This window comes from Arachis hypogaea, chromosome 4 (genome assembly GCF_003086295.3).
Source record: "Arachis hypogaea cultivar Tifrunner chromosome 4, arahy.Tifrunner.gnm2.J5K5, whole genome shotgun sequence".
Taxonomy (NCBI): domain Eukaryota; kingdom Viridiplantae; phylum Streptophyta; class Magnoliopsida; order Fabales; family Fabaceae; genus Arachis; species Arachis hypogaea.
The window spans coordinates 2,728,372-2,742,733 of NC_092039.1; the positions used below are offsets into that span (position 1 = coordinate 2,728,372).

Sequence of the window (14,362 nt, forward strand, 5' to 3'; positions counted from 1 at the left end):
GATAGCATCAGCAGCATATCTTTGCATAGACAATGGATGCCATGACCTCCAACATTTTTATAAAACTGTTTGTACTAATTATTCATTTGATATGATTAATCCAATTGGCTAGAATCTTTCATACAAAATCAAGTATACGGTTCTCTCACCTTTTTCATATCTATATATTAGTTTCTGTATTTTCTAAGAGTTTTCCTAGGTAAACAATAGAGAATTTAAACAATGTAAATAATGAATTAAAAATTTAGTTCAATAAAATTTTTAAAAAAATATATTTTATCTAAATTATTCAATTAAAAAATTTTATTTAGTAATTCAAAAATTTTAAATATTCATTATATTTTAGGGAAAAAAATAGATAGGTCCCTAACTTTTTAAATTTTGACAAATATATCTATGACAAAATTTAAATACAAAAAAATGTCCCTGACTTTAACAAACGGAGGACAATTTAGTCCTTCCGTCTATTGCCTCTTATATACCAAACGGAGTTGGCTGACGTGGCTGAAACGGTGTCCAGGTGTCCGTTACGGTGCCACGCTGGAAGGAAAATAAAGTTCGAAGGACAAATAAATCATTGACGTCATTTTGCAAATAAAGTTCGAAGAACAAATAGGTCCTTGAGAATTTTTTTTTTCATTATGCTTCTATTATGTTTCTATTATGAGAATTTAGTTTATAAAATTATGCTTGTATTTTGAAATCTAGTTAACTTGTTGTACTCTGCAATTTAAATTATTTGTATTAAAATTGCAGAAATTGGGTTTGTTCTGTTTCTATTTTTTTATTAAATTGCATTAGTTCAGTTTTAGTGCATTTGTGTATTATATTAGAATTTGTTAAATTGCATTAGTTCAGTTTTCATCATACTAGTGGCATTAGTTAGCATCAGTTCATTTATGCATCAAATTAGCATTAGTTCATTTGTGTATCATTCACGTATTAAGTTAGCATTAGTGCATTTGTGTATTATATTAGAACTAGTATTTTTATCCATAATAACATTACGAGAATAATTTTTTTTTAAAAATTATAATTCACTTTGTTCTAACAGTATAAATTATGCATGACACAAAAGATTTATAAAATCAAACTACTTTTACAAAAAAGTCGTAAGTTGACAAAAGTTTCTGACTAAGAAGACCAAGATATCCACAGATAAAAAATTAAATAATAAGATTTTTAGTTATTATTTTTATATGAAAAAGTCTAATTTTTTATTAATAATTAATTTTAATATTCGTTATCTAAAATTTAAAATAATTTAATGTGTATACTTTTACATTTAAAATATTTTAATTGTAAAAAAATATCAAATGACATATTTTGATTTGTTAAATTACTAATATAAAATATAATTATATAGAGAGTAAAAATAGTAAAGAGAAATATAAAAATGGAGAGAGATAGATGAGAGAATTTAGGAAAAATGTTTATTAATTTTGAAAAAAAAATTCTCAAGGACCTATTTATCCTTCGAACTTTATTTGTAAAATGACGCCAAGGACTTATTTGTCCTTCGAACTTTATTTCCCTTTCAATGTGGCACCGTAACGGACATCTGGACACTGTTTCAGCCACGTCAACCAGTTCCGTTTGGTGTATGAGAGGAAAATAGACGGGAAGACTAAATTGTCCTGCGTTTATTAAAATCAAAGACTTTTTTGTATTTAAATTTTATCAAGAATGTATTTGTCAAAAATTTAAAAAGTCAAAGACCTATATGTCTTTTTCCCAAAACATTCCCAGTAAATTATAAAAATAACTAGAATCATATCTACAATGTTTTTAATTATTATAAAACAGAGAATTATAACTATAATGAAAATAATCACTCTTGAGATGCATATTTACCATCTTCATCATTTTCTACATTTGTTTCTTCATCTTTTTATTAAGGGATCGAAATTTTAAAATTCATTGTTTTCATCATGTGTTGAAATAAACGGTTATTAAATTCAAACCCTTTTATATCTTATCCAACCTAATTTTTAAGTCATTGTTCTTCTCTTGCCTTTTCTTAATTATTTTCTCATGTTACAACCTTCGCAACCAATTGGATGATTGAGAACTGGAGCCATGATAATTAGGCCTTTTCTCAATCGCAATCAAAGTCTATAAATTCTTCTCTTTTTAATTCTAATTATTTTACACTATACATCTATTTTATTTGTGTTTGTCTGCTCGGGTTTTTTACGGATCGGGTTAAAGAGGTGTCAGAGCAGGTGCGAAGGGGAATCGTGACATAAGAACGAATTGGAGGACGGAACCTAACTGCAACGTTGGTTGAACGGCGGGTGGCTACCTATAAGGATATTCTGATGCCAAAGCCAGAATCCATACTAAGAGGCGACTAAATAGGATTAGAATAAGTGACGCACATCTGAGAGAGATAGGTCTCCTCCTTTTATACTCTATACTCGAGTGGACCCTTGTGAGCAGACCTACTCGCCTGTAAATTTCGGTCAGCTGTCTAGGCTCTTAGGAGAAAAGAAAGTGACGTGTGGGTCTCCTCTTGGTTCGAGTCGGAAGAATCGTTGAGTCAGTGATTTGCGATCGAACCCAAATTCTTAGTGGGCGGACCAAAACAATTTGATACACTACTTTTTTCAAATGTCTTGAATAATTTGTTCTATATCATTCTTAAATTCATTATGTGAATACTAAAATTAGATCAATTAGATCATAAATATTTCAACAATTCATACAACATATTCACATATTATAACTATTTATATATATTCTATTTTTTCTTATTTCTTTCCTACTCGTCATTATTGCTTGCAAGTAGTAGAGCAATAACCTTTTTTCCTTCATCTCCTTACGACAAGTGTTCATAATATTTGATTTAACTTAGTTAAGTAATTAATCATCATGGCCAAGTCTTGTTCTAGTGAAGAGAACAATAATAATGGATTGAAGAAAGGTCCATGGACTCCGGAAGAAAATAAAAAATCCATTGATTACGTTCAGAAAGACAGAAACATGGACTTGGCAAGTGGCGAACCCTTCTTAAGAATTCAGGTACTTTAATTTAATTTGTGCTACCTTAGCTACTTAATTATATTATAACCCTTAGGTAGCGTTTGTTTTGAAGTATTGAGACAGAGATTAAAAAATTAAGACTCAATATTATGTTTGTTGGTTCAGAAACTGGTACTAAAATTTTTATTTTTGTTTTTAAAATTTCAGTATTTTAGTACCTCCAAAAAATGAGGACACAGGGGACTAAAATTTTTAAAGATGGAAACTAAAACTTTAATAACATTTTATACCTAAAATACATTTATTTCAATTAATTAATTCTAATTTTATCCATTGTACAAATTAAATTAGAATTTTATTATTGTTTCAATTTCTGTCTCCATTTTACACCAAACAGAATACTGAACTTTTTTTCAATCTCTATCTCTTAATTTCTATTTCTCAGTCTCAGTCTTTCCATCTCTGTCTTTCCACCAAATGTTATCATAAGTATATATAATAATGCCCAATTATATTTAGAAGCCACTTTTATTAATAATCATGATTAGAAATCATATTAGTTAAGTGTACGTGTGTTAGATTTATGTTCTACTAGATTTTATTTTAGCAACAAATCCCTATTAAAATAGTAATCTACTAGATTTTGAAATCTAACATACACTAATAGGAAACAATTGAGGATTTGAAATCAACTATTAAAGTAGACTCATCTCAATATGTTTTGATTTTTTATCCACTTAAATCTCTTTTTATATGTTTGTGAGTCTTTGTAAATAATTTTAATTGTGTTGGAGTCTTTTTTAATAAATTTTTCTATCAAATATATAAATAAACAAAAATAAACAATTCCAACAATTGAAGTATATAAAATTATAAACATAAATGATTTTTTTTTTAATTTTACTATATTAGCTTTGTATTGAGTAACGGTAATTAAGCCAATAATATATAAAAAGATGTTCCAATCTCGTTGTAATCAGATGTTTGATATAAACACAGAATATTCTACATCAGATGTTTGATATAACTTGCCTTGTTTTTGTAAAAACTCAGTATTAATATCCCAATAAACACAAAGAATATTACACACAATTTCTCCTATTCATTGTAGTCTGACGTAGTTTGCATGAACTTTTTTCAACAAGTTCTTTAATAAAATAACATTTCATTTCTCAAAATTTTTTTGAACTCAAAAAAGATCTGAAAGAACAAATTGATATTTACTCTGATAGCTTCAAGAAATTTTTTTTCCACGAAAGCTACAGCTAAGAGTAGTGTCCTTTAATAATGTTAGGGTGTGCACTACTCCGAGGTTCATAAACAAACTCTTCCATCCTATTAGAGTATACACAACTCCAAGCTTTTATGCTTAGGGTTGCACATAAGGTTGGGTTGTCTTTTTCATAACTTGTCTAAAACCAATAATTATAATCAAATTCTTTTCTATATAAATGAATTGTTACATCTTCAAACTTCATATAAACCTTGTTTTTACACCTAAAATAAGGACAGTTAATTTGTCTATTTGACAAATCTACTGATCTCTCAGTAAAAAAAAAAATTATTTTATTCCTTTTATAAATTTACTAGTTAAACCTTTTCAATTTGGTCTAAGTCTATTGTACATCTAATTACGATCTTGACTCATATCCATAACTTGTCCATTAATAATAGTGCATCTTAACTAATTACATGAACAAATCACATTTTAAGAACTACAACAAAATATCAATTATTAAACAATTAAATAAAAAAAATAAAGTACTTTAACCCATTAGACACCTTCACATAATTACAAAACTTAAAATATAATGGAAATTACACAATATACTTCAAAATAAAAGAAAAAAAATAAAATAGAACACCTACTTAAATTTTAAAAATATTAATTTTCAAAAAAAATTTAAAAATTATACATGCAAAACTTTTATTTTTGTAATAGATGGTTCAACATTAATATGCAAACCTTCGATAGACTTACACAGATAATCATAGAAATGCATTTGTTGAAAATTTGATGACGTTGTTGACTTATCCTTACTCTTTTTTAGATCATCTAAAACAATGCCACCAAGTCCATAACAAAATGCTGACAATCAACGATAGCTGTCCAAAAATAAAAAACACGAATCTTTAACTACTTACACAGGTTTTAAAAAGTCAAACTCAGATCGAACATCATGTACACATAAAGTTAGTGTTCGAGAACTTTCATCAAACAATTTAGACTAAAAAAATCGAAGTAGAAAATAAATATTCTAAATAAACATTGTCCAAATATATATACCTAATTTTAAATTAACAACGCGAGCAATAAAAAAAAATACAACAGATCTCAATTAGTAAAACCATGAATTGAAATACAAAATTAGTAATATAAGAATTAAAGACGGAACAAATAAACATGTGAATCATTTCATGAAAAGTTAAATCACAGAAGGAATTTATGAGAGAATATGGAAAAAAAAGAGAGGAATGACGCTAATTAAGATGACGACGATGACGTTGCAAACTCAAAAGACGACGGCGACAGCACTGCGAACTCAAAAGATGACGGCCACGACGCTGCGAACTCAAAAGACAACGATGTGCTAAATGAGAAGAGGGCGATGATGGTGCTGTGAGCTCAGAAGACAACGACGGCGCTGCAAACTCAAAGATGACAACAATGCTACATGAGAAGATGGCAATGGCACTGCGATCTCATAAGACAATGGCTCTGCATGCTGTGTTGTGAGGTTCTTCTGGCGGTTGTCACTGGTCACATCGGTGCTGGAGGGTGAGAAGTGTGGTACTTTTTGAGATGGTGTGGGTGTGTTAGGGTTAGCGACGGTGGAATTACTATTTTGTTATATTTAAAATAGTTACCGACTAGTTTATAACATTATTTTTTACTAGTACTTAATTCAGTGGCTAAAGATTAAATTAGCGACCAATATAGCAACCAAACATGTAGCAACCGATTTAGTGACCATCTATGTTTATCTAAGTATACGTTCGTTGCTCAATCAATCGCTAAATTAAAAAATAATGACCAATTGCTTTAAAACTAGTATTTTATATTTGGTCACTAAATCGATCGCTTTCTTAATTATTAGCAACCGATTTAGTGACCAACTATTTTCAACCTATTTTTTTATTGATTGCAAAATTCGTCGCTAAATTAATAAATAGCGACTGATTTGTGGCCGATAGACCCAAAGACTAACTTCTTTGTTTTGGTTGCTAACTTTGTTGCTATGTCAAAAAATAGAAACCGATTTTAGCGACCACCTTTATTCTGGTCATAGAGAAGACCTATCGGTCGCCAAATCAATTACTATTAGTGACTTATTTTGTTGGTCGCTAAAATAATCGCTGAATGAAATTGAGCGACTGATTTAGCGACTAATTTTTTTTAGTCCTAAAAATTCTATATCGATCGTCAAATCAGTCGCTATTAGCAACTAATTTTGTTGGTCATTAAAAATCGTCACTATTCTAATAATTTTTTTTTGTAGTGTATATACTTTTATTTTTTTAAATAAGAGTAAGTACTTCTCTTTACTTTGTGCAAGCAAAGGTTACTTCATCATAGAATTGGCCTTTATGCATATACAAATCTAGTTCCTATCGTCATTAATGTTTAATCCAACTTTAAAAATTTAAACCATCCACCTTTGAAAACTTAAGCTGCCCAAGATGAAATTGAATGGTTGAAAAAGTCATGGATCATTAATTACAGATATCCATATTATAACACTATTCTTAGATGTCCATTAGAATGTTGCCTCATTAAAATCTTATTAAAAAAATTTAATGAAAAAAATCATAGTAAAAAAAAAAGTATAGTATCCTTTGTGATAAGAACTGTCTTATTAAAAATCTTGTCAAAAAAATCCAATAAAAATAAAACTCTAATCAATAAAAAAAGTATAGTATTTCTCCCTCTTGGTAACAACATCATTTAAGATCTCCAAATCAATAAATTCTGATTTGGTGTATTAATTTTTTATAGGAAGAAGTTAGAAGTGATTTTGTGAATACATCTGCTAAATTATCACTTGAACAAATCTGTTGAAAATCAATTGTTCATTGATTTTGAAGATCATAAGTGAAAAAAATTTGAAAAAAAATATGCTTTATTCTATCACTTTGATGTATCCACATTTAAGTTAAGCAATGCATGCTATATTATTTTTATGCAAAATAGTTGGAGCTATTTTGGACAATCCATAAGATGATTGAATATATTGAATCAACCCTCTGAACCAAAAACACTCGCGACTTACTTCATGCATAACAAGTATTTCAGCATGATTAGAGAATATTGTTGTTATAATCTATTTTGTGGACAAGTATTTCAGCATGATTAGAGAATATTGTTGTTATAGTCTATTTTATCGTTAAGTTACTAATATTTTCCTCCTTATACCTTGTATTTAAACTAATTAATCAATGAGTTTCGCTAGGGAACCAACTAAGGTCCAGCCAACTTCTACCAACCTTTTAATGGATTCGCTTTCGAAACCGTCTTAATAAAAGTAAGTTGATATACATGGATGTTTCTTCTGCTAAACATTATGATGTTTCTTTTTCATATTAAATAGATATTTTTTAATGTATTTTTCAAATTTTTTGTATTACTGATGTGGATATTTCTATGTTTTTAAGAATTATATGATTTTTTTTAAATCTCATAGCTGGACATTTCTTTTGTTAAGCATTAGGATGTTTTTTTATATTAAATAGATATTTTTATATACATATTTTTGCAATTGTTCAAAATCAGCCCGTACTCCACCACTCCTTCCTTGAACAACTCCTGAAACTAAACCATATTGTACTTTCCGCAAAACTGCACCACCTCCATCGACATCGCAAGGTTGCTCCTCCGAGTTCTGACACGAGTTTTGTTTCATCGACCACCGCAATAAATTTGTCGAAGGTGGCCTCCTTTTTTTATTCCCAAAACAATGGCATTAAAAACAAATGCACTTTTCTTGGTTCCATTGATAGGAGGAGCGTTAGCATACCAGGCAGTCCGAGCAGCTCCTCCAAAACCTCCGGTGATTACACACTTTCATTGGTTATAATGAATTGAATTGTTCAATTTTTGGCTGGTTCCGGTGATTACACACTTTCATTGGTTATAATGAATTGAATTGTTCAATTTTTGGCTGGTTACATACTTGGTTCCTATACTTTTCTTTGATGAATTCCTTTTTTTCCCAAGTGTTGCGCGCAATCATTACACTTGAAAAAGGCAAGTGGTTTAGGTGACGGTTTGCAAAATGCAAATTGGTGCACCGATTCCAACAATGCCTAACAAACTCTGAAATGATTTGGGGATCCTTTCAATTTTCCTCAATAGTAGTTTATCTGTATTTAATCGGATTTAACTAAGAAAAGTTAGGAAATTTGCAATTTTTTTCCTTCTTAATAATCAACAGGACTAACACCCCAAGAAAAAAAAATGTAAGTAGAAATAGTTCTAGGAAACCCTGAAATAAGCACAAATTGAGCAGAAGATTTGTAAAATTGACAATTTCTAACTAATTATAATGAGTTAGTTGCGTTGTGTGCGAATCCAAATAAATAATCCAAAATTGGTTAGTGTCAAATTTAATCATATTACAAACCCCCTTTATAAAGGAGCCAAATCAGTATTACCAAAGAAAATAAACGCTATACTTTCTAATGGATTTTATGTCTTTAACACCTGAACCTTCAATGAATGTAAATATCATTATACCCATCTCAATCCAACCAAGCATAAGCTAAATATATTAAATCCAAACCTTGAACGTCAACGAGTACTAATCAGCAATAGTAAGATCAATGTCAACCCTGAAATCATCTTCCACTCATTTCAGCCACCACCGATACAACAAAACTTCGCCTCAACTGAGTAGGGAATGTTAAAATGGCAAACATATATTGTGTAGGAAAATAGATTCGACTGCATGTAAAGCTCCCCACTGCATGCTCTACAAACAATCCCCCACCAAACTTACTGCCCATAATGATAAAGATGTAAAAAGAAACTCCTAATATGTTAGCCACCGCCATTACTAACACCAATCAACATTTTACAACCCCCTATTTTTGTGGTAATAATTACCGCTACACCACCGTCTCCCTCGATGATTAGCATAACTGTTCAAAACAATGATGGCTAGGATACTAGAAGGGCAAGAGTAAATTGAAGACAAGAAATTTTAAAGAATTAAAAAAAGTGGGGGAGGGGAGAAAAATCATTCTATGGGTGTACATCCGCACCTAATCTCTATGTATAGTCTATTGGGTGGTGGTAATCAATCCCATGCACTGGATGCCCCGGGACCATATGCTCCACCATATCCACCAGATGCCCCATATCCACCACTGCTGTTTACAGCATTGTAGTAATCAGAACCACCCCTATTGAAAGAACCATCTCTTCGAAAGTCTCGGCCACCAAAACGCCCTCCTCCCGAACGACGGTTCCTACCTCCAAATGAAGATCGAGCAGCATACCGTGAGAGCCATGCGGGCACTTCTTGATTTGCTTCCTGCATTAGTTCTGCTAAAGATCTTGCAAGGGAGGCATTGTTGTCATTAAAGAACGCAGTTGCGAGGCCTTTCTTTCCAGCACGTCCTGTCCTTCCAATCCGGTGTACATAGTCATCAATATCATTTGGAAGGTCAAAGTTAACCACATGGGCAACATGAGGAATATCAAGACCACGTGCAGCGACATCAGTGGCAACCAATATGGGTGTGTTCCCACTCTTAAATGACCTTAACGCCATTTCTCTTTCCTGCAGGCATTCACAAACAGCTAAGTATATATACAAATCCCAAGCATAAAAAAATATATATAACACAACCAATACAATTCTCACCAAAAAAAGAAAAATAACTAGCATACGAATTTGATGTAAAGACTTTCAAACTAATGATTGTAACAAGTTGAAAAGGAAGTCAGCTTTTACAAGGGAGAGAGACAGCAAAATAAATGCAGCCTTCACCTTCATACAAACTAATAATAAATCAGAAAAACGATATGATAATAGACAGGGAATTGATCAACAAGAACAGGGACACCAAGAGGAAACAAGCAAAAACCTATTTGCATATGACAGAAAAGCCAGTTCTAATACGAAGATGTTGTAGGTCTAAAAAACAAGTCAAAACTATTAACCCATTGCCTATGAGAGAAACCCAATTCTATACTTAAGATGTCGGTCTGAAATATACATGTTTACAACCGACTAACCTGCTGGGTCCTGTCTCCATGAATAGTAGTAGCTGGAAAACCATTCATGCACAACCAATGTTCCAGTGCATCGGCTCCCTTCTTTGTCTCCACAAAAACTAATGTCAAAGCTTGCTGCATTACAGGAAATCAAGCATGAAATAGATTTAATCTCTAGTGAGTCATTTTTCTAGAGTTTAATATAAAGTTCAGAAACTATACAATCCAAAATCACAGTAGTTCATCCATCAGAGGTAACCATCACACCTGAGAGAGCAAAGATAAAAGGAAAAGGAGAGGAAATTCACTTTCTGTGAAATCAGAATGAGATAATACCTTTCCTTGAACACCATTTGCTCTCTGTGCATGAAGAAGGTCCATAAGATGACTTCTCTTGTCAGACTCCTGAACATACTCGACTCTCTGGACAATTAAATCGGTACTTGACCCAACTCTTCCAACAGCGAGAAAAATGTATCTTGACAGGAAATCGGAGGCTAGTCTCTGCATGTCAACCATAAATTACAACAATAATTCAGATATGTTCACAACTGAGAGAGAAAAATAAAATATATGTTTCTCAGATAAGCGACGCTCCCAAGTCCTACAATACACTAAAAGCATATCTTGCTAACATAGATAAAAGGTCTTCCAGAAATTTAAAGAATGAACTAAACCTGTATCTCTTTAGGAAATGTGGCACTGAATAGCATAGTCTGTCTTACACCTGGAGGGGGCATATCCATTTGTTCAACAATCTTCCTTATTTGTGGCTCAAAACCCATATCCAGCATCCTATCTGCCTCATCTAGTGCAAGATATCTGATCATCTGAAGTGAAACTCTAGCTCTCTCCAGCAAATCTACCAGTCTTCCAGGAGTGGCGACGAGAATGTCCACCCCCTTCTCAAGATCTCGTAGCTGGAAAATTCATAACTTATTAGTGAGATATATATATCAGATACTAAATGTTCATACTGCATTGATAAGTAAGATATTACATTATGGGCTATACAGCATCTAGACTCTAGCCTCCAAATTGGATCAATTCAGCCAAATTTGCAGCAAGAACAAAAGCACACCAGCTACAGTGACATGTTTATAAAATTTCCAGATACTCTCAAACTATGATTGATAATTTATGGCTAATTAGCACATCTTCACATTTCCAAAGAAACTGTAGTTCATAAACACTCATACCCTATCTCATTAGGTGGAGAACATAGATCATTCAATGGAGCAACTACGACAAAAATTGAAGCATCTATCAAAAATAGCATCAATAGTAGCATAACTAATCCTAGGTAAAAGAGAACAGAGAACCAAAAAAAGATAAACAATTGAAAAGAAACCTGATGGTTTATTGGAGCTCCGCCATAAGCAACAACCACCTTAACCCCTGTTTGATATGCAAACTTCCTAGCCTCTTCATGTATCTGAAACCAAATCACAACATTTCCCATATATTTTCACTGCAAAACTGCACCAAATTTAAATATGTCACAATACATAGTCAATATAATCAACTCACTTGCATTGATAGCTCCCTAGTTGGTGAGAGAACAAGGGCAAGTGGATAAACTGTACGCACCCCGCGAGGTGGCCTTTGCACAGGTTGGCCCCTCAAAATTCCACTGATAATTGGGAAACAGAAAGCAGCTGTCTTTCCAGAACCAGTCTGTGCACAGGCCATCAAATCCCTTCCAGCAAGGGAAATTGGTATGGCATGCCGTTGAACAGGCGTCGGCTTAACATATTTGCACCTCATTATATTAAGATTAAGCGCTTCACCCAAGTCAATTTCAGCAAATGTATTCACAGGTGGTGGCACATTATCCCCGCTTGTCTCCACCGGAATGTCCTCATAGGCATCAAAATTTATCCCCGAGTTCTCTTGCTCATTAAATGCTTGCTCCGTATCATCCTGATCTCCGAATGGATTGACCTCACGGTCCCTTCCGCGATCCCAACCCCCACTTCTGTTCCCCCATGCACTTCCTCGGCCACCACTGCCGCCAACCCCAGAACGGTACTCAGCACGAGGTGCACCCCAACGTGATCCAGCATTAGCTGTACCAGCCCCAGAACCAGAAGTTGTACTGCCACTATACGGAGGAGCAGGTGATTCAGCCAAAGGCGGCCGGTTCCTCAGATGCGGAGGCACATAAGTAGACCTTGAAGGAGGTAAACTGTTACCAGTTCCAGCATTATTGGCTGAAGTACCAGCACCTGCGTTCTCAGCTGCAGTATTCGCAGCCAAATCAGCCCATGAAGCTCGCATAGTCAATCACAAGCAAGGGGAAAAAAACCACTCCAAAAGAAAGCCCTTTTCTTCCTTCGTGTCCTTAGTTGCCCAAATCAAAACCCTCGATAGAAATAGAAAAACCCTAATCAAACCCTGCAATACAACGAACCCAAATCAGCACCTAACAGAAACAGGAACTATAATTCAATAACGCAAGCATAAAACAATTGGGAAAAAGAAAAGGGTATAAATATGCACAACAATGCTGGTGTCCACATTTATGAACACAAAGACAAAACGTAGGGCGAGTTTCAATACCCTAAAAACGGTGCAAACAGATGATTGGATAAGCAAGGTGATCTAGAATGGGGAAGCAAAACGCAATGCAGCAAAAGTAACAGGAGTTTGAATGAATAAGGAGGAGAAGAGAAGGAACCTGTATCTGTATTCTTGAAACTTGAGAGATTTATTAAAACCCTGAATTGGAAGGAAGGAATATTGGAAAGGGAAGATGGAGAAACCCTAATTCTGGCTTCTATGTATTTGGAGACACCACGGAGAGAGCGACACACAACCTTCAAACTCGCATACAAAAATATCTTTTCTGCCTCTTGATGCGGCGTGCGGCCCCTCTTATTGTTTCATTTAAATTTAAATTCAACAATTCTTATTCGAATTCAATTTATTTTTACTCTCAAACATTTATAAGTCACCGTTTTCAAATGAGTCTATGCACAGAAGTGGTTATTAATGATATATTTATTCGCTACTCACTTTTTGTTTTTAAAAAAATTAATAATTAAACATTTGCTTCTTTATTTTTTTGGTTTTTTTAAATTTTTTTATATTCTTTTAAATTTAACCAGTAGAGTGCCTCTACTAAAAGTAGAGTTTCTCATAAGAGAAAAATACATCCGAGTTATGAAACCTTCTAGCACAAGCTCACCTAGGGTTTCAACCCAAGAAAAAGATCTGGTGCAACAAAGTACTAAAACTCTAAGAAGAAGTCGACTTAAAACAATTGGGAGAATGTATGGAAGTGGTGGATGTTGCCACATATAACTTTTCAACGGTTAAAAAATACTCTTATAAGGATTCTTTCTTCACTCCTTCAAGACCTCCAATGAAAAACTTTACAGATATAATAGAGGAGGAAGTAGATGAAAAAACGTTGAATTCGGAAGATCGTTGGTACCAGGATAATGATGATCAAGTCAAAGAAGCCGCGAGTTTTGATCTATGCCTAATTATTCCAGTATCAAAGGATGAGTTTGACGAATGGTACAAATCATGGCACGCGGCACTCATTGTCAAAGTATTGGGCAAAAGAGTTCACCTAGCTTTCATGGAACAACGTCTCAATAGAGACGAGGTCAAGAAAGGTAAGATTAATGTTATTGATATGGATCGTAACTATTTTTTGTTCATTTTTCAGATGAGGGAATTACTCTTATGCTCTCACTAAAAGCTCATGGATGATCATCAAACATTATCTGATTGTTCAAATATGAAGACCTTTTTTTCTATTATCAAAAAATGTTATAAAAAAGATAGCAGCATGGATATGTATACCAAATCTACTAATTGAATTATACAACCACCTCTTTCTTTAGAGGGTCGGCTTAGCCTTAGGGACTATGCTCAAAATCGATAAAGTTACATCTATCGATTCTCGAGGGAGATTTGCTAAGATCTGCATGGAAATCGATCTTTTAAGAAAATTTTTTTCTGTGCATTTCGAAGCTAGGGAACATTCTCAACATTGAGTATAAAGGGTTACACTTAATATGTTTCTTGTGTGAAAAGTATGGTCATAGAGTTAATGATTGCAGTGAGAATCATGTCGACCAAGGTGACTGGGAAGGCCAAAATGCTGTCGATGGCTCTAATGGAACAAAGCCAATCATAATTCAG

At 33.2% G+C, this 14,362-nt stretch overlaps 1 protein-coding gene across 1 annotated transcript; it reads right to left on the reverse strand.

Moving 5' to 3' along the window:
* Window positions 1-8,542: 8,542 nt before the first annotated feature.
* LOC112795715 (DEAD-box ATP-dependent RNA helicase 37) lies at window positions 8,543-13,168 on the reverse strand. Its single transcript, XM_025837843.2, has 7 exons — window positions 12,885-13,168; window positions 11,735-12,601; window positions 11,556-11,639; window positions 10,882-11,124; window positions 10,541-10,708; window positions 10,226-10,339; window positions 8,543-9,767 (listed from the first exon to the last, which is right to left on the reverse strand). The coding sequence occupies exons 2-7, from the start codon at window positions 12,482-12,484 to the stop codon at window positions 9,282-9,284; spliced, it is 1,845 nt and encodes a 614-aa protein (XP_025693628.1). The 5' UTR covers window positions 12,485-12,601; window positions 12,885-13,168; the 3' UTR covers window positions 8,543-9,281.
* Between the last annotated feature and the right edge of the window lie 1,194 nt (window positions 13,169-14,362).

What these genes read in the sequence shown, in the direction of transcription:
- LOC112795715 (XM_025837843.2), bottom strand. Translation starts at nt 12,484, where the DNA reads ATGCGAGCTTCATGGGCTGATTTGGCTGCGAATACTGCAGCTGAGAAC. An exon ending in CATTTCCTAAAGAGATACAG is followed by an intron (nt 10,709 to 10,881) that starts GTTTAGTTCATT and finishes GTTGACATGCAG; the next exon opens with AGACTAGCCTCCGATTTCCT. An exon ending in CAAATGGTGTTCAAGGAAAG is followed by an intron (nt 10,340 to 10,540) that starts GTATTATCTCAT and finishes CCTGTAATGCAG; the next exon opens with CAAGCTTTGACATTAGTTTT.